General features: G+C 50.9%; 1 protein-coding gene across 4 annotated transcripts in view; it reads right to left on the bottom strand.

Moving 5' to 3' along the window:
• Positions 1-26,324, bottom strand: part of TOX2 (TOX high mobility group box family member 2) — a 136,864-nt gene that overhangs the window by 98,100 nt on the left and 12,440 nt on the right. Inside the window, exon 1 of one of the 4 annotated variants that reach the window (XM_003787611.2) lies at positions 11,548-11,880. The exons of 2 other annotated variants lie outside the window; for them this stretch is intronic. In XM_003787611.2, the coding sequence (XP_003787659.1) occupies positions 11,548-11,673 (126 nt within the window). In that variant the 5' untranslated portion in view covers positions 11,674-11,880. Of the gene's footprint in view, positions 1-11,547; positions 11,881-26,324 lie in introns of those variants that run through there. One more of the 4 variants, XM_023511960.1, reaches the window with a different exon arrangement.

The following is a 26,324-nucleotide window of genomic DNA, read 5'->3' as shown; positions in this document are numbered from 1 at the left end:
GATATTTTCTCCCCAGCCCTACAAAACAAGCCCTCAATCATGCCTCAAAGGGCTGGTATTGTTGGGAGGGAAATATGTCAACGACAGCCTTCGATTGTGGGATGGTTTAAAAAAAAGAAGAAAGGAAAGAAAATGTTTTGAAATTGCAATTTGACCTAGAAAGGTTTTTCTAGGTCACCTGAACTTGGCACTTATGCATCTAACCCCAAAACCTAACACAGACAAAGTGCCAGGTTCACTTCCTTTTGTCAGTACCAGATAACACAGGAGATGATATTTGTAAACACGGCTGACAGACTTTTAAGTGCCATATTAAAATCAGCCTTTGAACTAAGAGCTGTGAGAGTGCTGCTACAGCATAACTCTGGAAACAGGCAGGCCTGGGTTTAAGTCCGGTCTTTGCACTTAGCTGCTGCGTGGCCACCGGCAGGGATCGTGCCCCTTCCATTCTCCCATTCCTCTCTTGTAAAATGGGAGTGGAGCTGCAGGGGCTCACGGGCTGCCCCCCCACCACCACCTTCTAGCACAGCTGTCTTCCCAGGCCGAGGCCTCTCAATTGAACCCTATGCCCCAGATCTGGGCTCTGTCCTGGAGACCCAGGAAAGCAGTACAGGAATCTGCCCTATTAGGCCATCCCCACCCCTCACCTCCACCCAGAAAACAGAGCACACACATACCACACGGCACCTGCCAATGAGTCAATCGAATTCATCTTCCGTAGAACCACCCGTTTAACATAAATCATGGGGCTTCACAGATGTCAGAGCTTCATTCACCTTCTCAGTATCCCACTGGGGAAACTGAGGCTAGGGCTGATAGATAGCCCACAGTTATTGGCAACATCATGTCAGGGTTACAACCATGGCACTGTTGGGTCCCCTGAGTGTGCATCTCCAGGAAAAGCCAGATTTGGCCCAGTTACTGTCAAAGCCCAAAGGCGTGGTGAGCATCCCAGCCTTTCCCAAACCCTGACCCCACCTACCAGGTATTCAGCCATGTGCCAGGCTCAGGGGGCATCTGGGACCTAGAACTGATCCCCAGGGAAACTTAGATGCAGAGTGGTACAGGCAGCAGCGTGCTGACATCTGGGGGTGATACGGCACTGAGGTGGATAAAAGCCAAGCGTGTGCAGTCAACACACACCTGTCGCCAGAGTGAGCCAAGCCTAGGACCTGGGAGGGTGAGAAAACCAGTGTGTGTGCTGGGGGAGGAGGGGGTCCACACATCTGTCATTGAGACAGGTTCCAGAGCCTAACGGGAGCGAGGAAATAATACTCAGGGAAGAAAACAGGTGGGGGTTTATTAAAGCAAGTTTCCCAAAAGTAACAAAAGGGAATCCAGCTCCAGCAGAGAGTAAAATATTCTGTGAAGCCACAGTTAAAGCGGTGCTACAGTGACGGAAAACAAGAACTCCTAATCAATGTGACAGAAGTAAAAAGGATAGAATTAGACCCAACCAGGGGGTGGACATGTACCGTGATTAAGGAGCGCGTTTAATTTATGCCAGGTATCACATGATGTGATCTACACTCAATCTTTGCCACAATCCTGGCAGGGAAATACTATGATCCTGTTTCACAGCGGAGAAGACAAGCTCAATTTAAGCAACATGGTTATGGGTCACAGAGCTAGGAAGTGGCAAAGCCCCAATCTTAACTCTGCCAAAGCTCATGCTCATCACAACTACTCTATTTTGTCTCTTCTTTTAGAAACAAAGAGACAAAGACCAATTATTTAATAAACAGAATGGGGACAAGAGGCTTATCCTGTTCCCATTTAGGAATACTGGACTAGATTCCCACTGCAAGACACTCGCCCAGATTCACCGCGAACGGATTAAAGAGTTAAGCATAGAAAGTCACGTTATAGGGAAACAATCAGAAAGCAGAACAGAATGTTTATCAGATCCGTGGAGGTTGGATGACTTCCCTCAGCCCTTGAAGCAATCGCAGAGAAAGAGAGATTGACAGATTCAAATATATATGCATTAATATCTCCTGTGGAAGGAAACATAATAAAACCAAAATGAAAAGGACATAGGACTAAGAAAATATCAGCAGCAACGATGAGACGGTTAATATATACGACGCAGAAATGGCTCAGTCAAATTAAACAGAAAGCAAGATGCTGATAGACAAAAAGACATGGGATTCAAACAGAAAAGTCACGGAGAGGCAAAAACAGCCCTTGATTCAGTGGCAAGGGGAGAATGCACATCAAATAAGCCTACCATGTGTATAATGAAACGGGGGTATTTCTCGCCCCAGCTAACATGGAAAAACTGTTCTAGATTACTGGAAAGCAATGGAGGCCACCTCTGAGCAGACAGATGGCCAGAGGCAGGGGACAAGGACCAAGCACCCTGCTTGCTGCCTCAGAGAACAGTGCCTCACCACGCTGCCCATTTGTCTCAAGTACACCCCATCCTGCTTCAAACAGCCTTTTGCACTGAGTGTCAGGGATGGTTCTAGTGATGTATAGGTGTACAGTTTTTGTACTGCTGAAGCTTACGGTCTAGTGAGGGGGACAGGACCAGGAATTAGCATCTGGGTGAGTGGTAAATATACAGGCAGCCAGGTTCATGAGCCTAGTCAAAGGCCATGCAAAAAGACCTCCCAGAAGAGATGGCTTCTAAGCAGATCTATCTATAGAATGTACAGAATTAGCCAGGTGAGGAGAGAGGGCAGAGGGGAGAGGCCAGGGGCAACAGCATTCACCATGCACAGCCACCCTGGGAAGTTGAGACAAAGCCCAGAACGTGAGCTACACACGACAAAGTGGCCTCTGGCTTCTCCACTGGGGAACAAGACCCCAAGCAGGGTTTGGACAGGGAGGGCAGAAACATTGGCTAAAGTAACAGGAAGTAAAACAGTGTGGCAGGGATTCAAAGATAGAAATTGATCTCGATGGCTAGAATGGGAAGTAGCTCTGGAGCCAGAATAAAACCACAACAGCCCCAGAGCATTTTGCAGAATACAGCCTGGAGATAAACAAAAATTGCCAAGAGCAAGGGATCACCCAGGAGTCAGAAAGAGGGGTGACTCAGGCAGTGCGCAAACCCTAATTTCCTCTCTTTGGTCACACACTTCCTTCTCATTTCTTTTTCTGATGATTCATTTAAAAAAAAAATTCCCCTTTTAAATTCATACCAAAAAGGTTTGAGTACCTGGGCTCACCCTGCCCCAGGCTTTCACCTCTGCGCCTGAGCCAGCAAAACCCAACCTAACCCCAGATGACGCCCTGAGAGGAAGGCAGAGGTTTCTGGCTCTGTTATGGCTGTCAGAGCCCCCTTGACCTCTCCATGTCCTGGGAGGGTTTCAGCAGAACCTCACACGCAAGATCTACAGCCCTCAGACAGAACCCATGCAGTTTCAGAATTCAGAATTGGTTTGGATTTCAGAAAACTATTGAAGTGAAAATTCTGCAAATTCTGCAAATTCTGTTGCAGCTTCAGAGGGGCCTGGAACAACACCTGCATATTTCTGGAGTGGAACAAGTTGGGGTAAGTGAAGATGACAAAAAGCCTCACATCAATTCAGGTCATGTTTGGGGCCAAATGAGTCTGCAGCATATTTACAAAACCACTTATGGTTGCAAAGCTTTCTGGATTTCCGATGAGGCAGTTTCGGGCTGAATCAAGCACTGGAACCCATGTGCTAGGCTCTTGTTGGGGGGCATGCCCATTTCACAGATGAGGAAACTGAGGTTCAGAAAGCTAAAGGGAACTTCTCAAGTTTCCACCTCTCACAACTAGTAGGTAGTTGAGCTAGGGTCCTATTCAGGCCCCATGTCTTTCCACCCACCGTCATGGATCCTTCAGGGGGTGAAATGGCAGGCAGAACATCGAACATTATGGGCAACATCGGGAACACAGGGAGTGGGCAAGGCCAAGTACAACAGGAACATAGGAGGCCACTCAGGCACCTAAAGAAATCTCCCCACACTGCTCCTCAGAGGGGCTGCCTTCTGAGGTAGGTCCAGGAGCATCCAGCCATCTGCAGAGGTTTTGAGTTCCCTGCATTTTCCCACAGATGTTTACTGAGTGCCCACTTCATGCCAGCCCCTGTCCTGGGGGCCAGGACACAGCGAGACAATGTCCCAGCCCCTGCAGGGCTCAGGATGCACTGAGGAAGACAGGCAACAAGCAAGCAAACACAAAAGTGGCTACAAATTGTGATAAAGTCTATAATGCAGAGATGGAGGGTGGAGGGAGATATACTCCAGAAGGTCCCTCTTGAGTGGTGACATTTCAACCTTTAAGGAGCCTTGAAGGAAGAGAAGGAGCCTGTCAGGCAATAAGCAGTGTGGGAGTACTGCAGGCAGAAGGAGTGGTACATGCAAACTCCCTGAGATCAGTGAGTAGAGGGCCCTCACATGGGGACAGAATGATGTGTCTGGACACAGGAGGTAGAGGGATGGGGTGAGGACAACATGTGGTCCCCAAGCCACGGTAAGGCACTTGGATTTCACCCCCAATGGGAAGCTCTTGAGAGTTTTTTATAGGGGAATAACATGCCCTGATTTGTTTTAAAAGACGACTCAGGCAGCCATGTGGAAGATGGATTCTGAGTCTCCATTTCATGGACCTCAGTTTTCTCATCTATTAAATGGGTTCGTGAGAAACCTTGTGAAAAGCATAGCCAAGCGGTATCTGGCACAGAGTTGACTCCCAGAAGGTGGGAGAATGAAGACGGGGTCATCTAACCTAGTCACAGGTGGGAGAACCCAGTCATAGGTCATCCATAGTCACCCCCCTGCTCAAAACTCTTCCAAGATTCCTTACTGTCCTCAGGACAAAGACCTACCTCTATCCCCAGGTGCTGTGGTCCTGCTTGACCTGGTCCCTGCTGCTTTCTCTAGCCCATCCCTCCTCCCCTCACTGTCTCTCACTGGCCTCTACTCATCTACCAGCTGAGCCACTCTTGTATCATGCCAGGGCCCTGTTGCCAGAGCAGAAGGCCTCCTTTACACTGGTCTTACCATCAGCCTCCCCCTCCTTCCTGGGCACCCAGCCTAGGCCAGCCCTGACCTGAGCAATGAGGTGAAAAGACAGTATTAAGAGATCCCATTACCTGTGCATGAACCTGAGGACAGAGGGGTGCGAGGAGCCTGGCAAGAACACAGGAGGAAGGGGCTGGTTCTATCTGAGTGGACAAAGAAGGCTTCCAGGCCATGGACCTCAAATTGGTTTCTGATTTAAGATAATATATCAGTTTACTGTTGTTGCTGTCAAAAATCAACACAAACTTGGTGGCTTGTAACAATAAATGAGTTATAGTTCTAGAGGCCAGAAGTCTGAAATCAATCTCACTGGGCTAAAATCAAGTTTTCATCAGAGCTGGCTGTTCTGGAGGTTCTGAGAGAAAATCCATGGCTTTCCCCGGCACTGGTGGACACCCACATCCCTTGGCTTGTGGCCCCTTCCTCCATCTTCAAAGCACAGCACTCCAGCCTCTGCTTCCCTCCACTGGCTCTGACTCCTCCTGCCTCCCCCTCTTGTAAGGTCCCCGGTGATGGCATCGGCCCAGCCAGATCACCCAGGATCATCTCTCCACCTCAAGAGCCCTAACTTAATCCAGTTCCAAAGCTCCTTTTGCCACTTAAAGGTAACATTCACAGGTTTTAGAGATTAGTACCTGGAACTATTTAGGGGCCATTATGTAGCCTACCACATTGAGTTCCACCAGGCTACTGATGAAATATGCCTCAGTTTCCCTGTGTCTGAAGAGGGCAGGGAAGGAAGTACCTGCTGTGTAGACTTTATTTCTGCTCCCACTCCTGGCTTGTCTCCCCTTCCTGGCACATGAGCTACTACACTTTGGCTCCCTTGCCATTTACAGGGGCCACACATCCAGTTTAGGCCAATGGGCTAAGAACAGAAATGGCATGGTCTTCTTCCACATGGACACACAGAAAAGGAAACATGAGCTCTCCAGGCTCTCTCTGTAGGACCAGCAAAGTTCCAATGGTCAAGATTCGATGAACCTACAGCCCTGAGTGATTCCATGGAGCAGAGCCCAACTCCCTACCTCTAAGCTTACTGTCGTGGGACATGCAGTAAGACCAAAAATAAACCTTCCTTGTGATGAGCAACTGAGAGTTGGGGAGCAGTTTGTTACTGCAGCATAGCCCAGCCGAACTTGACTAACATACTCAATTAATAAGTTAAATAACAACAACCATTCACTGTCCATCTCCTATGAGTCAGGCACTTTCCCTACTTTACACATAATCTTCATAATCACTCACCAAGCAAAGTCAGAATTATTCATTTCAAAGTTGAGGAAACTGAAATACAGAGAGGTGGAGGTGAAGGCCAGACCCCTGGGAACAGACAGAGCTGGGATTCAGACCCTGACGAGCGCAATTCCAAAGCCAAATTCTTAACTGCTTGGAGGGGCTCCTCCTACAAGGCACCCCAGGTTTCCAGAGCTTTCTATGGCCCTAGATAGCTGCCACTTCAAGGGTCACCAGGGACTTCTAGCCAATGCAGGTGAATCCTGGGCCCAGAATCCTCAATGATAATGTGAGTCCAGCCTTGGGTCCTGCAACCCTGAAACAAAAATGACCCCTACCCCAAATCCAGCCTGAGCCTCTTTTGATCACTGGAATGGCTCTCATTCACACACCCGGGCATCCAGGTACCAACAGGGTATTTGTTGCACATGTGCTTGGTGCCAGGCCCTACTCTGGGAGCCTGGGAGACAGCAGTGCACAAAGCCCCCTGCAGTTTACACTCTAGCATGGGAGGCAGAAAACAAGCAATGCACACAGTTGGTAAGTAACTTACATAGTATGTTAGAGGCTACAAGTACTATGGAAAGAAGCAGTGGGAGAGGGAAAAGGGAGGACGGGGATGGAGGGTAGCAAGTTTAAACAGGGTGGCCAAGGTGGACCTTGTGGGGGAAGCAATAGTGGAGCAAAGATTAGAAAGGGGGGTGTGAGTGAGCAGATATGTGGGGAGAGAATTCCTGGCTGCCAGACAGGCCTGTGTGAAGACGGGAGGGTGGGAGGGCTCAGCAAGGTGGGCAGAGCAAGCTGGGGGAGGGGGCAGAGGGAGGAGAGGCTAGAGAGGCAGCTGGGGCCAGAGTGCGCTCGCAGATGGCACTGAGATTACCCCTCCCGGAGAGAGGAAGCAGCACTTTTTCCACTGGCCTTATCTGATGCTGTGGTTGAAGGAGCCAGTGAGGGCAGGCTCAAGGGGCTGCGGGGCTCGGCACAGCCGAGGAACCTCAGCAGAGCCTCAGAGCAGCGACATCCGCTCAGCCTGTGGCTTCTGCTTGTGGCTTCTGCATCTCAGGTTGTCCCAATGGCTGCTATTTTCGCTCCTGTCTGGGGTTCCATGGAGGGCTCCTCTCTGCACAGTTTGGGTTTGCTCCACCCAGAGCAAGGAGCAGGTAGGGGTCATCTAAACACCCTAAGAGTCCTTGGGGGACAATGACTATCCAGCAAGTGGGAAAGAGGAGAAAATCTGTCATATGTGTCATCTTGTCAATCCTCATTAACCTCCAAGCTCAGAGAGGTTAGGTGGCTTGTCTAAAGTCACACAGCCAAAACAAACCACACACTGAGGATTCTGCTCCAGCCTGTCTGAGTTTGTAGGTCTTGAATTTGCAGGGAGGTCTTTGCATTTACTACCTAAATTAATGTTTCCCAAGCAGATCCTCTGTGCTTTCCAGGCTTTCAAAAGATGTGAGAATAAAGGTGCATCTCCACAGGTGACATCTTCCCAGAGCATCAACAGCCCTGGTGAGGAGGACCATGATAAGGTGGGCACAGGGAAGGGGCCCCTGTCACTGGGTTCTCAGGGGGCAGAGAAGGCTCCTCAAAAGCCAAGATGTTGCATCCATGTCTCCAAGAATGAGCAAGAGTTCAGGGGGTAAAAGAAACCATCCTGGACAAAAGGGTTCCAATAAACAACATCAGGAGGGATGACTGCTTGGCCAGTGGGGGAGAGGCTTTAGGAAGGAGCAGGCCAGTGATTCTGGAGGAGGCAGAAGCTCACCGGTGTGGTGCAAAAAGTGAAATCAGACAGGTGCCCCAGCCCCCGGGGGAACAGATCCAGCAGATGACAAGGGAGGTCCAAGAAAAGACTTCAAGCAGGGGCTGTGTGCATCAGGTGGTTCATGGGGCTCTGCTGGCAATTGCATGAGCAGACTCAGAGGGGCGGGTGGGGACAGGAGACCACGCAGGAGGCTCCTGAAGCCACCCAGGTGAGGGGTAATAGCAAAGTGGGAGCTGTGATTGCACCCTGAGGGCAGAGCCAGCAGCACACACAGGGGAATGAGATGCAGAGAGAGAGGCAGACAGATGGCTCAAGGACAACTCCAGATCTGTGGCTGAACCCACGCAGGGAAAGTCAGTTTACTGAGATGGGCACAAAGAGGCAGGGGTGTGGCTGGGAGGGAGGGGGCGTGAAGCAACAAAAGGGCCATTTGGAGTCATGCTTCCTCCCAGATGAGTCCTCTGGAGGTGAGGACTTGCAAATCAGAGCTGCCCTTCCACACTGACACCCCCCATATGAAGGTCTCACCTGTTCCTCACAGCAAGTGAGACCCAGAGCAGGTTAGTGCATCGCCTCAGGTCTTCAGGCTAGAAATGCAGGCCCACCTGATTTTTCCTCTGGCTCCTCTCACAGACACTCAACAGCAGGAGGTCCCCAAGGCCCTCCCTGGGGCCTGGGAGAAGCAAGAGAATCTACCCCCAACCTGTGATGCTTTGGGCCTTTGCAACTGTGCACACACTTTAAGCATTTGCCAGGCCCCCTGGCAGGACAGAGATGGCGGCTCCTGGGCTGCCCCTGGACCCCCTTCCCAGCTGGGCTAGAGCCACTGCCCTGCCTCTGCTCCCAATTTCATTAATTACTGGTTTGTTAATGCACAAGACAGTGGGGGGAGAGTCAGTTGGGATGCCGCCAGCCCCAGAAAGGAAATTAATTTCCAACACAAAGCGCATCCTCCCCTGGAGGCTCCCCACATGCCCCTGATCTCCAGCACTGCTGAACTGCAGGGCCGTGGGACCAGCCAGAACTATTCTTAGGAGAGAATCGGAGACCCAAAGAGGATGAAGAACTTGCCCAAGATCACCCAGCAATTAAGTAACAGCAGGAAGAGTCCTGTGACTTGTGCTTCCCACTCCTGGGGCACCTTCATTCTTCCTCCAAATATCCAGGGAGTCCAATCAGACCTCCTGGTCCCAGTCAAAGGCTCGCCAGAGTCCCTCCCCCCCAGGAAGAGAGACCACATTCATTTCCTGAGCACCAAACACATGCTTTATGCATCTTATCCCACTTCATCCTCCTAACAGTCCATCATTTTGTTTTTTGTTTTGTTTTGAGATGGAGCCTCAAGCGGTCCCCCTGGGTAGAGTGCTATGGCATCACAGCTCACAGCAACCTCTAACTCCTGGGCTCAAGTGAGTCTCCTGCCTCAGCCTCCCAAGTAGCTGGGCCCATAGGCTCCGGCCCCAATGCCCAGCTATTTTTTGGTTGCAGCCATCATTGTTGTTTGGCGGGCCCAGGCTGGATTCAAACCCACCACCTTAGGTGTATGTGGCTGGCGCCTTAGCCACTTGAGCCACAGGCGCCAAGCCCAGTCCATCATTTTGTAGGTGAAGGGACTGGCTCAGAAGAGTAAGGTGACCTGCCTGAGGTCACACAGTAAGCAAGGAGTAAAGCCCATGGCTCAAATGAGGTCTTAATACCCGGGTTGAGCGTCTGCTCTCTATGCAGGGAATTAAGGGGTGGTGGAGGCCATTCTCCAGCCACACTCTCCCTCTCTTCTCAGGCCTTCCCCCCAGCCCAGGGCTCTCAGCAGAATGCTGGTTGTTGGCCGGCTGTTTCCCCAAGACCCCATCAATATAATACTGAGGACTGGTCTGGTATTTGGTACGTTATTCAGGAAGGGTTAGAACTAAAAGAATCCATTCTGCTTCAAGATGGCCAGTCAGTCCCTGTGATGACTCCTCCCCCAGTCAAGAACTCATGAAAGTAACCAGAGACGCAAAGAAATTGCTACCTGCCAGGTCTATAGAATGAACATGGTCCTGCATTGGTGCTTCCTAAACAGAGCCCAGAGCACTACGGGAGAGCTCTCTGGGTCATACACACGCACAGCCACAAACACATGCCCCTGTGTGAGCCACATCCTCTTCCCAGGCTGAGCCAATGTTCTGGGTCATTTGTTCATTTATTCATTCATTCAATATTGGTGCAAAGTGTTAGGTCGTGTGTGTGGTCATGTGTGTGCTCATGTGTGTGTATACATACTTATAGACATAAACACACATACATACACAAGTGTATACACAATCATCACAACACAGGGCAGTGGGTATCAGTGTCCCTATTTTATGGATGAAGAGACTGAGATCTGGAAGCCTCCAGGAGCCTGCCCTGTGCCACAGACCATATCTGCAGCAGAGCTGAGATTTGAATGTAGTACCTAACCCAGTCCCGGGTGCACAGTAGGCTCTCAGTAGCTACCTCCTCTGTGGCCAGCTGGCTCCAAAACCTACCCTAGCAGACCTGAGCCTGCTGCCTCTTGCTCACTCAGACCCAGGGTGGAGAAAGGGAAAATCGTCACAGGAGGCACAGGAGCTCTGTCTCTCGGTTTCTTGATTCACCGGGATGCTCCAAAAATGAGGGAAAACAGACCTGAGAAGGAGGATTCTGTTTCCAAGGCACACATGCTTAAAGCCAGATTTTCACCAACTGTGATTAATCAGAGCACCAGAAGAGGTCGGGCGTCCTGGGCTGCTGGGTACAGCACTATCAACAGCAACAAGCCCTGCCCCCAGCCCAGCCAACTCCCATCACCAAGACAGCCTGGCAGGACAGCTGGGGCAGTCATTCGTGCTGGGGTTCTGCCCTCGAGATCTCTGCCACCCATTACGTGCCTGTGTTTGCCCCCACAACTGTACCTAGGTCCTTCCTTATTGGCTGCTGTCTTTACTTCTGCAAATGTATGGCAAGCGGAGATCCCGACTGGTTATTTTTCAGTATCCTTACTTCACAAAAGGAAAAGGTGGCATTCGTTACATTTGGGGAGGAATTCCTATAGATTCCCCAAACCTTCAAATGCAATGGAAGGGGCAGCTGAGACTTTGTTCCTGGTGACATCCCTGGCTTTTCCTCACCTGGATACCTGGGTGAGGTTCCCACTCCTCAGCCAGGGTACCTTCTGGCTGTCTCCCTCACTGCTCTCATTGTTTCCAGCCTGAATCAGCCAGACCCCTCAATCCTCAACTGGCCTGCCCACTGCAGGGCATGCTAACTGAATGAATGAATGCTTCCTGAGCACCCTAGGCACCCAGACCACAACCTGACTCTGCTCTCCGGAGGCCAATCCCAGCCTCCTCTAGAACGCCTTTTCAAGAAGGAGCTGCCAAGTGCAAGCCTCCTGGACCATCCAAAGCATCTTCATTCCAGAATGTGACAGGCACCAGTCCAGGTCCCTGCCTGCCCCCACCCAGGCATCATCTGTCCTCAGCCCACAGTGACGGCCTGATCACCTCCACCCCGGGAGGCGGGAGGCACCCACCGCTTACCTTCTGCGGAAACACACCTGCAATGCACCAGTGTCTTCCAAGTAGAAGGAGCCCGAGTCTCATTCCACAGAAGCCCAGGCAGCGAGAGAACGCGCCCGCGACAGCCTCTGTACGATTCTGCTGCATAATCAGCAGAGAAAGAGAAAAAATGCCAGAAATAGCAAGCTTTATAAGCCCTCCTGACAACTCTTGGTCCTCTATTGGCTGGAGGCCCGGCACCCCCACCCCCCATCCCGTTCCTATAAGGTGAAATGGAAAAACCTGTTATTTAACCTCTTTTATCAAAATCCATCTTCTATCCCAATTTGGGCCTGCATGCTCGGAGCTCCTAGTGGCGGTCTCCACGCCAGGTCTCAGGGAGCAGAAGGGGAGGTAGCCCCTGTCTCAGCACAGCTCCACGTCATTTGTGGCTTCAGAGCCTTCCCCACTCACGCACGCTGCCTTGGGAGCCGCGTTGCACTGGAAGGGCCTTCAGAAGGCAATTTGGCAGCACCTGTCAACACGTGAAACTTACACGCCTTTTCATTCAGCAATTAGACTTCGGAGCATCCATCCTGAAGAGATACCTGCACTCAGTGCATGGATGCACGCCCATGCATGCTGCTTGTTCCAGAGAGAATTAGAGATAGCTAACTGTCTAGAGTCAGGGTCTGGCTGAATACTCTGACATACATCCCTTCTATGGAATGTGATGGACTGAGGAAGGCCGGTAGGTGCCGATTTGGAGCTGATCGGGAGAGAAAGTCAAGGACATGGTCCCGTTTTCATGAAAAACAATAACTCTGCGCGTCTTTGGATATGCAGTATAAAAGATAGCCAGGCTGTTAACAGTGGTTACACCGGGGAGAAATGAGGTCTTTCCAGTTGCTGCTTTTTCCTTTCTTGTTTCATTTTTTTTCTTTACCACAAGCATTTATTACATTTGTAATTTAAAACAAAACATAGGAGCCTCCCTTGGTTCCTTCCCACTCTTCTGAAGCCAGCAGGCCAAGGGCAAAGGTCACCCACCACAAGCCTTAATTGGGCTTGGGACCCCACTGGCCTGAGGCATTATGTGTCTCCCAGCAGCCGCCTCAGCTCTCACACAAGCAGCTAAATTCCGACAGAGCTGAGTTCAAATCTTAGCTGTGGCTGCTGGGGCAGCTGACTTCCCCCCCGCCTCGGTTTCTTCACTTACAAAATAGGGGAAAGAGTACCAAGGCAATGTCACGTGCTGTGCAGGTGCTAGTTAACCAATTTTAATGTTTTGGACACTTCAGAAGCAATGAAGTCTGCTGAAAGAAGCATTACAAAGCTGAGAGTATGCCGGACTGAGTGAGAAGAATCCTGGGAAAATCCCTCATTACTCAACACTAGAGCAATCAACCAAGCGACAGAGGGAAGAGGCTGGGGAAGAGCATGTTCCATGTGACGAAGGGGGCTGACTTCCCCCGTGTCCAGAGGAGGAGGGTACCAGGTGGAAGGGGTGATTGGAAAAGACCAAGAACCAAGAACCTTTGCTTCCCAGCCCCCGTATCCATCTCATGCTGTTCCCTCCGTCTGATTCTTCCCCAGACCTTCCCACAACTGACTTCTCACCCTCCCAGCTCTGCTCTCAGATCTCCTCTCTCTCCAGAGCAGGCACCTCTGATCTCAACTGCACCCAAATCATTTTCTCCACAGCACCCTCATCCAGCCAACTGGTGTCTGTTCATTTTTTTGACGGTTTCGGTTTCTGTGTTTATTATTCATCTTCTTCGTTAGATCAATGAACTCTAAGCTCCTTGACGACCAGGATCATTGGTTTTGCTCATTTTCAGGTCCCAGCTCCCAGCACAGAGCCTGATACACCGTGGGTGGTCAATGAATGAAAGTACACAAAACCCATAGATCCAGAGCCAAGATCCAAGCTCATGGAGCTTGTCTGAAGGAAAAAAAAAATGCAGATTTTGTACCACAATACAAAGATGGACGGAAATTTTAGACACACTGAAGAATTAGAAACACAAACACACAGCTATATAGGTGGTCGCGGAAACTATTCATGAACATTTATTTATATATGCTTAGGATGGGAAAGAACTTCCTAGGCCCACGTATGTGTGGACAAGGATGTTTACTGCATCATTATTCATAAGAAAATGGAAATGAGACACTAAAGTCCATTGACAGGGGATTGGTTAAATAAATCATGGCCCTCCATACAAAGGAATACTATGCAGCCATGAAAAATGATGGGCTTTTGTTGATGCAGAAATAAGCCCATATCATTTGTTGCATATTAAATTTGTTCACCGGAGACCAGAGAGTCTGTAAAAATTCTTCAATTGTCATTTACTCATTTATTTATTCATTCACTTAACAAGCATTTTCTGTTTCCTCTGTCTGTTCCCTATCCCCATGCAGGTCACAGTTCTAGATGCTGGAGCAATGTATAAGAGGACACTGTCCCTGCCCTCCAAGGCATCTAGCTTACTCCTGTGGGTGAGCAATTATGAGATAGCAAAGAGTGCTCACAGCTGAGAGCCTCAGGGGGGTTGGCTGAACGAGGACTTCACCAAAAAGGTGTCATTCAAGCTGGGATTTGAAGGAGGGAAAGAATTGGGATATAGAGAGAGGGAAGGAAGCATTTTTTTTTTTATTAAATCATAGCTGTGTACATTAATGCAATTACAGGGTACAATGTGCTGGTTTTATATACAATTTGAAACTTTCATCAAACTGGTTAACATAGCCTTCACCGCACTTTCTTAGTTATTATGTTAAGACATTTACATTCTACACTTAATAGATTTAACATGCATCCTTGTAAAATGCACCATAGGTGTGGTCCCACCAATGACCCTCCTTCCACCCATCCTCCCTCCTCCCTTCCCTCCCCCCGCCAAGGAAGCATTTTAAGAGGAAGACTTGACACCATGGGACAAGTACAAAAAGTCCCTGCATTCTTCATCACTAACTGAACTTGACCATCTATCTGCAGGAGCTACGCCAGGGAGCAGAAGATTCTGGACTTCATTTTGCCACATGTGCTGGGAGGAAGAATATCAGAGTCAAGACCACACTGTCCACAGGTGTGAAGGTGAGGAAGCAGCCTCTTGACCCTGCAGCCCCATGGGGGAGAGAGGGGTGGGGCAGGTGCAGCCACCTGCTGGGTTGGATAATGGAGGCTCAGCAATGTGAACCCCAGAGTGTGGGACTGGATTCCAGATGTGGCGCCGAGGTATCCAGTGTGGTGGGAGGAGGTTCCCCTCTCTGTGGACACTCTGCTCAGCTCCATCTAGGGTGAAGCTAGGGAGAGGCCCCCACGCCTTGAAAGAACTCAGCATTTTTTATTTTTATTTTTATTTTTCAGATTCTGAGGCAACTCGATGGTTATGGTTCAAAACAAAGAGAAATGACTCAGCTTCCTGTGGAGGAGCTGCAGCCCTTTTGGAAAGATATTTCTGTTTTAATGCTCCTCTCTGTCCTCAGCCACACAGGCAGGTGGTCCAGGGTGCTTATTTTCTTGCTGTTCAACTGTCCCCCCGGGTGAGGGGCAGGGACAATAGCCAGGCTCTGGGGCCATACTTCTGGGCTTGAATCCTGCCTCTACCCCTTCCTTATCCAGAGAACCCGGACAAAGTTATATCCTCCATGAGCCTCTGTTTACTAATCTTAAGATGGGAATCACTATTCCTTCCTGGTATGAATATTTGGCAAAACAGCTGCCACCGATGAAAAGGGTCTGGTCCAGCCTATAATTATCATTGTTAATATCAACAGCCACCATGCTGAGGGTCTGTGGTGCCTAGATTATCTGATTCAGTCTTCATGCCTGCACAGCACAAGTCCCCATTTTACAGATGAGGAAACTGAGGCCCAAAGCAGTGAGTTGACTTGTCTTTTCATCTCATGAAAGTCAGCACACACAGCTCAGACCAACTCACAACTGAATCTGCACAAGCCTTTCCCGTTGACTCTCATTCCACGGGGGGCTCAGGAACTTTTCTTCCTCCAGGTACTGAGGAACCAACGAAGGACTGAGCCCTTCTTGGGGGACCCCAAGGAGAGGCATGAAGCTGTTCAGGGAACCCCCTCCCAAGTCTAGGGAAAACTCCGAAGCTGAAGAGGGGGCAGGCTCATGCAAATCAAAAGAAGAGGACTTTAAAATGACCCATCATCCAAATGGCCCCCCTACGCCATGACGCTAACACTGAGTCTCTCAAGTCTTTCTAGAACTCACTTAAAAAAACAAACCTGATGCAGGTGAATACAAGGTAACCCGAGTCAGCCGCGAGCCAAGTTTCTATCCCCTCTTCCCTTCACCCTGAAGCACGTGCTGACAGAGCAGCCTTAATAGTAACTGCCTAATTTTAAACCCTGTGATTAGCGGGGTTGATTTCCACGGAACCTTCCTTTCACTGCACCGAGAACCTCTCATGAGCAGTAATTGCCAAGTTCAATTTTAGCTCTGTCATGCCCAACCATCAGTGCTAACTAAGGCGGCTGCTTCATCGCCAGGTAAGCTGGTAATGAAGTCGGCTTCACAGCTTAATTTCACAATATTGTGATGCCCCCGTCAGCACCCGTTAAGTGTTGAGAAGCTTGGAGCTACTATTAAACAAATCACACCCGAGGGACGAGGGACATGACTAAAGCTGCTCTGCGCCTCTCAGGTGGCCTGCCCAGCCCCTCATGCCCACGATGTGGTTGCTAATCCCATGCGCCTCTTAAACTCAAAGCACAGACCACCACAGGCCCGGGCCACCCCCCCGAGGGTGTCCTTCTCCCTGCTGCCTTGGTCTCTGCAGTCACCTCCTGTTTCCTTCCCATCCCTACCACCCTGGCCCTCACTCTTCTGGCCTGGATCCCCAAACCAGCCTGTTAGCTCACTCTCTCCCATTCATTTTCCAGACCAATCAGTAGAGCTTTCTTGAAGAAAAAAAAAATGTGGCCCCCTATCTGCCGTTCCCCATCTGAAAGCCTTCAGGGAGCCCCACTGTCCTCAGGGTAGAAAGCACTTTCTTCTAAGGCTCCCCATGATCTCACCCTGCACCAAGCTCTCAGACTCACAGCCCAAGGACTCTCCTGCCCCAAGCTCCACACACCCCTGGGCTGATCACCCTGGTAAACAAGTCCATCCAACTTCATTTTCCTTAGAAAAAAATGTCTCAGCCTTGACTTCCTGCCCCATAAGGACAGCAGGAAACCTCTGCAGAACAGGTCAGAGGTCAACAGGTCAGCTTGGCATGACCTCTGGGGTCTCTCAGCAGCAGCACTGGCTGAATCTTTGGGCCACATTGTATAAATGCCCCATAAGACACTCTTAGCAAGCACCTGCTGTGTCCTGGGCACTGGTCTTGTCTCTTTCTCCTTCAATCCTCCAGCAACCCAGAAAAATGAATTAGCTGCCTCATCTTTCCGGTGGACTTACAGGCTCAGAGAGGTAAAGTAAGCTCCCAAGGCCACACAGCTTCCAAGCTGCAGGGTAAGAATTCCAACTTACATCTGATTATACAGATGGTCTCCCCAAATGAGCCTTCATCTGTCTTCCAACCACACTGTGGGGACTCATTTGTGGGGCTCATGGGCAGTGCCACATTCCAGTCTCATTTTGTTAAAATGCCTGGTTGGCCTTGACATTGTCCTATTATTAATCAGCCCGACCCTCTCCACATACACTCTGCCCCTGGCTGGAATCTGGCAGCAGAACTGTACTCTGGCATGGCTGAGTTTGGGCTGACATTTGCTGGCTGACCTTTGCTGGCTTCAGCTTTTGCCCAGAAATTGACGGGAGCTACTATAGACTTGGGTTTGGTCCTTTCTTTTCGCCCAGCTTCTCCGGTCCCAATGTGATGAAACTTCTGTGCAAACCTTGACACAAATTAAAGTAGATGTGATTATTAGCTCCATTTGACAGAGGAGGAAACTGAAGCACAGGGAGGTTAAGTAACTTGCTAGCCGTGTACACTTGGTAACTGTCAGAGACAGGATTGGAACTGAGGTGCTGGGCCCTTCCAGAGATGCCCGCCACACTACGCTGTCCACTGAGTCAGGGACTCTCTTATTTTATTTATTTATTTATTTATTGCAGTTGTTTGGCCAGGGCTGGGTTTGAACCCACCACCTCCAGCATAAGGGGCCGGCACCCTACCTTTTGAGCCACAGGCACCACCCAGACTCTCTTATTTTACAGATAAGGATGCTGAGCTTCTGAGAGACAAGGGGTTTGCCCAAGCCGGGACTCTGATATCCAGTCTGGAAGGCTGCAGGAGCAGAAGGTGAGGCCAGGAGTTCTAGGTAGCCCTACCTACAACTTCCAGCTAAAGAAAGACCAAGCTTCCAGGAGCAAGGGAAGAGGTCCTTCCCACCAGAGGTGCACAAAGAGGCCACAGGGCAGAAACACAAGGGCTGGGAAACCTCCCTTGTCTTCAAGGCCACCTCACCTACTGCCTCTTCACCACCTCCCTGGACCCGCTGTGCTGGGGGCAGGCGTCACAGGCCAGGAGCCTCCACACAGGGAGCTGACAAAAGCTCTATCCTTGCCACGTTGGTGACTGAGCCCCCACATCAGCTAAAGATGGTATGAAAATAAGTTCTGCTGCATGAAGACACGAGTTCAAATCCCAGCCCTGCCAGTTACTGGGTAAGGGGCTGAGGCCTTAAGACCTCCACCTCTCTGGACATCTGGAGCCTGAAAGAGCCCGCAGGCCCAGCGCCCACCCTACCAGAGCAGATTTCCCACTGTCTCGGCGCCCACTTCCGCAGCATGCCGGCAAGCCCTTCTACTGCATCTATTAGGAGGCGGTGGAGGGCTAGCGAGGGTAGGTTGCTTTGACTTCCAGGACAAGACTTAAAAGTAAAACCAAGTAACGATAAAATTTCAGTTGAACAGCAACCCAGAGTCAGGAATGATTTTTCTAGAACTTCTCAGTCCCATATTAGGCAGGAAGGGAGGGCTAAGGGAGTCCCATAGGTCAGCGCACAGCCAGTGGAGTCGTGAGTGGCCCCTGTATCTGTGGCAGGCCCTTCTCCTGGCCTCCACTGGGATGGGCTGCCAGCCCACGTGACACTTCCCGGTTGCCATGGTTTCTGTTTATTCTGAGGAAGACAGCTTCATTGACACCCAGAGCCTGGTAAGAGGAGTGTTCGCTTCTCTCCACTGTGCAGTCACCACGGTCCCTGCATTGTCCTCAGCCACACACAGACAAGAGCCTGGTGCACATGAGCAAGGGGACTACCATTAACTCAGGCCCACAGGCCCCTCCTCTCTTGACCCACCGAGGATGGAGCTGCCCCCCCCTTCCAGATCAGGAAACCGAGGCTCAGGGCTGGGCAGCAAATTGCAGAGTCTCATGGCTGTGTCAGCGAGAAGCAGAGATTCACACTCAGATTTGTCTGACTTGCCCCGTGTTTCCAATCTGTACTGGCTCATTTCTGATCCTTATCTTGGCTCTCAGCCCTGCCAGGACTCCTCAAAACCACAGCCCCTGCTGTGCCTTTAGAGGACCTGTGGAAGGCTCTAGAGACAACAAAGGCAGCTCCCAGGAGGATTCAACCATCAGGGCCCCACCCAGGACGGCCGTCCCAGCCTGAAACACGGACGGCCATCCCAGCCTGAAACACGAACACAGCGGCTGTTTTAAGGTTAGAGGCCCAGAATGTGCTGGGGGGGGGGGGGGGGCTAAGGATCCCTGTGTGCACTCTTTCCCCAGATATGAGCACCTCATTCTCAATTCATGGTTCAAAGACCACTGGCCAAGAGAACTGAGCCCAAACGCCTCTGCCTGGCTCCCCAGCACCCTGCTTACCTTACCTTGCTTACACTTCACACAGGACCCCTCCTGAGCTGTGCCCAAGACCCTCCTCTTCCACAAGGATTTCCTGGGTCCCCGTGTGGGCACCAACCCCTCCCTCCTTGCACAGCCCACAAAACCCACTACGTCTGGTGCAGCTGTCCGCGGGAAGGGCCTGCCCCACCTCCCTCCTGGGGCTGCATCACCCAGGCATAGGCAGGGGACATCTGTGAATCAAACCTCCTTTCCTCAGCCCAAAGTTGCCAACACTTGAAGGGGACTGGCTTTTCCCTGTGCACTCAGGGATGCCAGGTCCCCCCTCCTACAGGGCCTTTGCACATGCAGTTCTCACTGTCTGGACTGCTTCCCCCTCTCCCACCATCTAGAAACTCCTAGTCTTTCGAGGGCATCCCCAACAGTCCTGGTGGCCTGGGCTCCTGGCCTGTGTGCCTTCCTTCAACACACCTGTCATGCTCTCATTGTTTCAAGCCTTCATTATTCTCTGGCTAGACTCGAAGCCATGTAAGTACACCACTAGGCCTGTCCTGCTCACCCCAGAGTCAGTGCCAGTGCCTGGGACATAGCAGGGGCTCAGTGAAGGTTTGTTGTCTAAAAAACGGCAGCAGCTGCGGTAGGTTACAAAGATGACCGGGAATCTTCCCACTCCTGCACGCACACCCTCTGCCTTGCTGATGCTGCCATCCTCAGCAAGACGAAGTCCACCTCTTCATGCCTTAAGTCTGGGCTTGGCCCTGTGGCATAGTAGCAGATGTTACACAAGCCAAGGCTTGAAAAGCACTGGGACATCGGCCCTTGTTCCTTCTCACTATGCTAGGAAGCCTGGAACTTCCAGATGGATGAGCCCAAGCCAGTCCACTGGAGGACAAGTGACCAGGGAAAAGCTGACCCAATCATTGGCCAGGCTCCAACTCTCAGCCTGCTGACTACCAGACATGTGAGGGAGGCCATCCAAGGCTACCCAGCACCCAGGCCACTGGCCAGCTAATCACAGAAGCAGGAGAGAATTTGCAGAGATCAACCAGTCCCACCAGAAAGGCCAGGAGCTAAATGAAATGGCGGGTGCTCCAAGCCACTGATTTTGGGTGGCTCGTTCCACTGATAGAGGAGTTAGTAGAAGAGCATTTGCCATGATGGGCTCACAGGCAGAGAGCATGTGCCCAATCTATTCAACATCAAGTTGAAAACAACAGAAACCACTTGGGAGCCAGTAAGCAGCTGGGGGCAGGGAAGGTCAGGCCACTGGCTTTGAGCCCTGCTGGCCAATGACATCGGCTTACGCCTGGACAAGGTGGGCATGATTTCAAAGCCAGACAGATTCAGGTTCATGATCTACTCTGCTTCTTACAGGCTGTGTGACCTCGAGCAAGTTTCTCTGCTTCTCTGAGTTAAGGTACCCATCTGTGACATGGCAATAATAATGCATAACTTACAGGGCTGTTCTGGTTAAATAAGATATCATACAAGAGACTTTTAGGACAGGGCCTGGCACATAGTAGGTGTTCAATAATAGTAGTTCCTCCTCACACACACCCTCACTCCACTGGTACCTTTCACACTTAAGTCCACCACCCCACTTGGTGCTAAGCGTTTCTGTGTTTGATATCAGCATCTCCTGCCAGGGGCCAAGCTGTGAGTGTGGTTTCCCTAACATCCTGCTCGAGAGAGGTTTACATGGAAGATGTGGGAGAAAGATCTGGATGTTTCCAGCACTAACTGGGAGAGAAAGCTGAGGACACAGAGTCGGGGAACAGAGTAAAGAAAACTGAAGATAAGTCAGGACAGAATCCTCCCCTCCAAGTCCTGACATACTCCAAGCCCACAGATGTCTTTACCTGGGACAATTATTGTGGTCCTTGCTCCATTCACTTCTATGGCTGTCACCTGGCTGTCACCAAGACCCCTGGACAGCAATATGATTACAGGACCATGGCTGACAGCTTAGCCTGCCCTCTGCCCCACAAAGTACCTACAGCAAGAGCAGACTCCCTCTGCCCTGAGTAGCCTGAATGTCCAGAAAATCATGCAGAGGCATCAAACCTTTTTTCTTCTCTGCTACACACTGGAAGAAGAGGAGCTGTCCTGGGCCACACGTTGAATACACAAACACTAATGAAAGTGATGCACACACACAAAAAGGTCTATGCATAATTTTTGCAATATTCTTACACCACAGAGAATATGGTCCTCACATATTCGAGGGCTGCAGGTTGGACACCCCTGGAAGGGTCCAGATGAACCCCACCCACCCACAAAACACATACACATGGGATGAGCCCAGGGAAGATAGTGTGGAGAAGATGGCTCAAAGTGGAGTGGGAAGGTGCCCCACAGTGGAGGGCATGACGTTACAAGCATCAGCCCTATCCTAAAGCCCTATATGTCCCCCTAATGCAGGGTCCAAACTCTAGAACGTGGCACTCAGTGTCCTCCCAGCCCCCAGCTCCATCCAGACAGGTCGGCAGTAGTCCCCTTTCTCATGCCCTTCCCTACGTGAAATGATCCTACAGGAAGAGAAAGCATGTTTTGACTGTGAGCCACTGTGACCATGACCTCGTCTCTCCAGCCCCAGGCCCTCATCTGCACAGTGGGGATGGCTTGCTATTTCAAGGGCTGTTGTGAAGATTAAATAAATAACATAAATGAAATACTCATCCTATGATGAACGCTAAATAAATGCCTGCTCTCTTCCCCCCGCCTCTGTGTGTCCCCATCCCACCCTTCTTAGAGGTCTTGCTCCCCCACAGCCCAAGAACAAGGACCAAGGACGACCACAACCAAAACTTTATGAGGCCACAGCACAAGCAGCTCCCAGGGAGCGGGAGTGGCTCACCCAAGGGGACACAGCAGAGTGCAAATGAGAGCTCAGGAGTCCCACTGCTCTGTCCACATTCCTCAAGGCCACTTTCAGGCAAAGACCTTAGCATGGACAATACTGGGGTCCCAACCGGACCCCCTTCTCTTAGTTTTGCATCATCCTCCAGTGGCTTGCTACTGCTGCCTAGGTGGTCCATAGCGGCCCTTCCTCAGGAGAAATGTCTTTGCCTGATGGAGATAAGCACAGGGGCACTCCCTCCTCCCCCCACACTCTCCCAGCAGCCCACACGTAATGACTGCCTGACATAGGTGTGCAAAAGGCCCAGCCCTGGCCTCTAGGTGGGGCGCCCCCTCTGGTGGCACGCATGCTCCTGGGCGCTGCTCCTCTTCTCTGAGAGCACTTCCCACCCAATCTCTCCTGCAAGAATCCTCATCCCAGGCTCTGCTCTTTGAGATCTCAGCTTCCCCCAGTTGCCTTCGTTCTCAAAGCATGCCCCATCGACAAGCATCCTCTAGACCTTGTTAGAAAGGCAAAATGTCTGGCCCCATCCTTCACATGCTGAACCAGAAGCTGCATTTTAACAGACACCATGCGGTGGGCATGCCCATTAAAGCTGGAGGTGCGCCGGGGTCAGGTTGGCAGGTACCAACCACTGTGGAGATGAGCCAGTGACACAGGCACCCTCCCCTCTGTCATGGCCTTCACATCACTAATGCTGACGTGATGTGCTACAGTCTGAATGTTGTGTCCTCTCAGAATTCTCCCTGAAATTCTTACAGTATTAGGAGGTGGAGCCTTTGGGAGGTGCTTAGGTCACAGGGCTGTGTGCTCATGACTGGAATTAGTGCCCTTATCAAAGACACTACAGAGAACTAGCTGGCTCCTGTGGCCACAGGAGGTCAGAGTGAGAAGACGGCTATCTATGAAGCAGATTCGCCACCAGACGCAGACTCTGCCGGCACTTTGATCTGAGACTGCCCAGCCTCCCTGACTGAGAAGAATAAATAAATACATATCACTCAGGCTTTGATATTTGGTTATATTTAGCCCGAATGAACTAAGATGTCATCGAGTCCTGACCATTGGCTGTAGAGGTGAGCCAGCTATTGGGGGCATGAATCACCTGCCCACTAGCTGTGGGATCCACGCGGTCCCTTTTGCCCTAGGTGAGCGTGAATCCCAACATCAGCCAAGTAGAAGCTTTCTGTCCTGGTTTGAGCTCTAACCCTACACACCTTCCTCAGTCACCAGAATTCTGCTTCTCCCTGATGCCAGAGGAGCTAGTCCCAGTGTTTGCATGAGTCAATTAGAGCCACTGCCTCTATTTCCTTCTTGAAAGGAGCTCACCCCCACCCCTAGACAGCTAGGAAAGTTTCCCCAAAAGCATCCTGAGGAAGGTGCCAGAAAGAGAGGTAAATGAGATTCTCCAGGGCCCTGGACAACATACAGAGGGGGACCAAGACCCACCAATGTCTCTGCAGAGGAAGAAGTTCCTGGTCTGCCCTGAGCCAGAGGTATTGGGAAAGGCACCGACCCCTCCAGCGGCCTCCTTCCAGGCCACCCAGGCTGGTGGTATGAGCCCCTCCAAGCCCCTCCAAGCCCCTCCGAGGGGCTGCCCATGACCTTTGCAAAACTAAATGCAATAACCAAGTCCTACGTGCTGAGCGGACCCCTGGGCCAGCCCAGGAGGCTGCAATAATCCAGACATGTGTTTGGACAGAAGGCACCCAGCAAAGCTCGGTCAACTCTGCCTGTCGCCGGAGGAGGGAAGCGGCTCACCTTTTGCTAATCGTCCTAATTCATTTTTTATTACTAACTTTCCTGTTTTCTATTTGCTGTCTGATTGAAGATATTACCAAAGGCATTTAAACAGCATCAGGCCGTACCACCATGGCAAACATAACTCTTTTTATTGAAATCTGCATTAATATACATATAATTCCCTGATCACAAAGACCTCATGGGCCACATGCTAGCGCCTAAATGAAGGCAGATTTGACAAGAGGTATATACACAATGGGAGGGTTTTCAAAAGATAATAAGCCTGGGGAGGGGGGAGCTGCAATAAAACGGGCACCTTCTCAAGCTGCTGGAGAGTGTGGTGACACTTTTGGAAAGTGACGTGTCAACAGGAATCAGGACCTATATAAACGCTTGCTCTTTCTGACCTGGGGATTCTACTTCCTGGAGTTGTACCCTTGACACCCCTTCCCTGCCACACCCCACCATCCAACCAGTCCCCAAATCTGGTGTTGTCTTCCTGCTGAGACCTGCCGTTCTCCCCACTTCCCTGCACTCTCTCCCAGCACCCCAGTCCAAACCAGAGAGGACCTGTAGAATCTTCTGCAATGGCAGAAATGCTCTGCATCCACAGAGTATGGCCAGGATGATCGAACAACTAAAATTTGGTTTTCTTTTACCTTACTTTAAGTGTAAACAGCCACATGTGATGAGCGGTCACCTCACTGGACAGCATGGCCTCGAGCCACCATCTGATCCCTCCTGAGCCAGAGGTATCACCTCCCGCCTAGTCTCCTGCCTGCACTCTTACCCATCCTTGTCTTTCCCCACGAGACGGCCATGACAATGCTTCTACAATGCAGCACACTGCCAGGACTCCCACCGCCCTTGACTCAAAGTCCAAGCTCCCAGACACAGCCTTTGAGACCCCTGTCCCCTGAGGACGTTGGGCAGCCAGCCCCGAGAGCCCACAGCATTACTGATCCCAGATGGGGATGGACAGCAGGGAAGGTCCCTGGAGAGGGTAGCTCTTGAGCTAGAACTTTAAAGAGACATGTATGTAAGAGTATGCCAGGTGGCTGAGGAATGCCCACGCTGGAGGCCTGGCAGTCAGAGTGGCTGGGATAGATACACCCACGGGCACGCCACAGAGACCCCTGTCCTGTGAAGCTGGTATTCCAGTGGGGGGATGGGGGAGGGGAAGAGGGAGGGACATAAACAGGAAATTTAATGACTAGGTAAATTATACATTGTTAGGCAGGAAAAGAAAAAGATGAGTAAAGAGTTTCTGGTGGACAAGGGAAGGGTAGAGCAGTTTGCAAGCTTTGAAAGGAAAGTGTACGTGGGATCCCTGCACTGGCGGGATCATAGCAGACAGGTGATGTCCCCCATTTCCTAAACTCTTTGGCAGGTAATAGTATTCATAACGAACACTTTAATAAAGAAAAAAAGAGGTGGTAATTTCAGAGAAGTCACCAAAAAGTCCTGCTCGCTAAACAGAACCATTCCCACGGGCGGGGGAGAGATTTCGTTATCTCTGAAGGCCAGGCTGACTGTGCCCCAGATACCCCAGGCAAGCAACTGGGAGTGACACCTCCCTCCCAACAAAGGCAAGGTCACTCCCCACAGGGAGATGGGAAGTGGACAAAACAGGGGCCCGGTGCACCAGCCTTTGCCCCCGGGAGTCAGGCATTGATTAAAAATCCTGAGGATGAGGATTTCAAACATGAACCCTCTTGACTCTCATTTCAACTTTCCTCCTTGGGCGCAGCTGGAAATGAGCCTGGTATGTTGCTACAGTGAGAGTTTGAGAATTCTCATTATTAACACTGGCAGGCCACAGACATTTTATCCCTCCCATTGATGTGCTTAATCCTCCTGGCAACAACGTACAAACCAGACTGGCGAGGCCCAGAGAGGGTACGTGGATTATTCTTGGAAAGACACCTTGGGACATGGTACTGGGACATCTGTAGGAAATAAAATCCACCGCCTTCCTTTGTTCATTCTTTTCAACAACTTTTTCCTGGGCGCCTGTGACAGAGCGGCCACCATGCTAGGTGCTAGGGACCCAGTGGTGAACAGAACAAATCCAATCTCAGGGGATTTTCAAGTTTGCTGTCCTGAAGAGGGAGGAGTCAAGTCAGGTAATTTGAGAACTACATCATACCGTGAGGAAGAGCCTGATAGAGGCTAGGACGGAGAAAAATGATCAGCAGGTCAGTGAGAAGGTGGGGGTGAAGCTGAGGCCGGAAGGCTAAGCAGAACCCATGTGAAGAATGACAGAAAGAACATTCCAGGCCAAGGGAACAGTATGTGCAAAGCTCCTCAGGCAAGAAAAAAGCATGGCAGGTCTGGAAACAGCACGAAGGTGAGGGTGGCTGGGATGAGAGTCACTGCAGGGATGGGGTCACTGCAGGGATGGGAGTCACTGCAGGGATGGG

Source organism: Otolemur garnettii, unplaced genomic scaffold, assembly GCF_000181295.1.
Source record: "Otolemur garnettii isolate 467f Iridium unplaced genomic scaffold, OtoGar3 scaffold00023, whole genome shotgun sequence".
NCBI lineage: Eukaryota > Metazoa > Chordata > Mammalia > Primates > Galagidae > Otolemur > Otolemur garnettii.
This window is presented reverse-complemented; position numbering and strand designations above follow the sequence as displayed.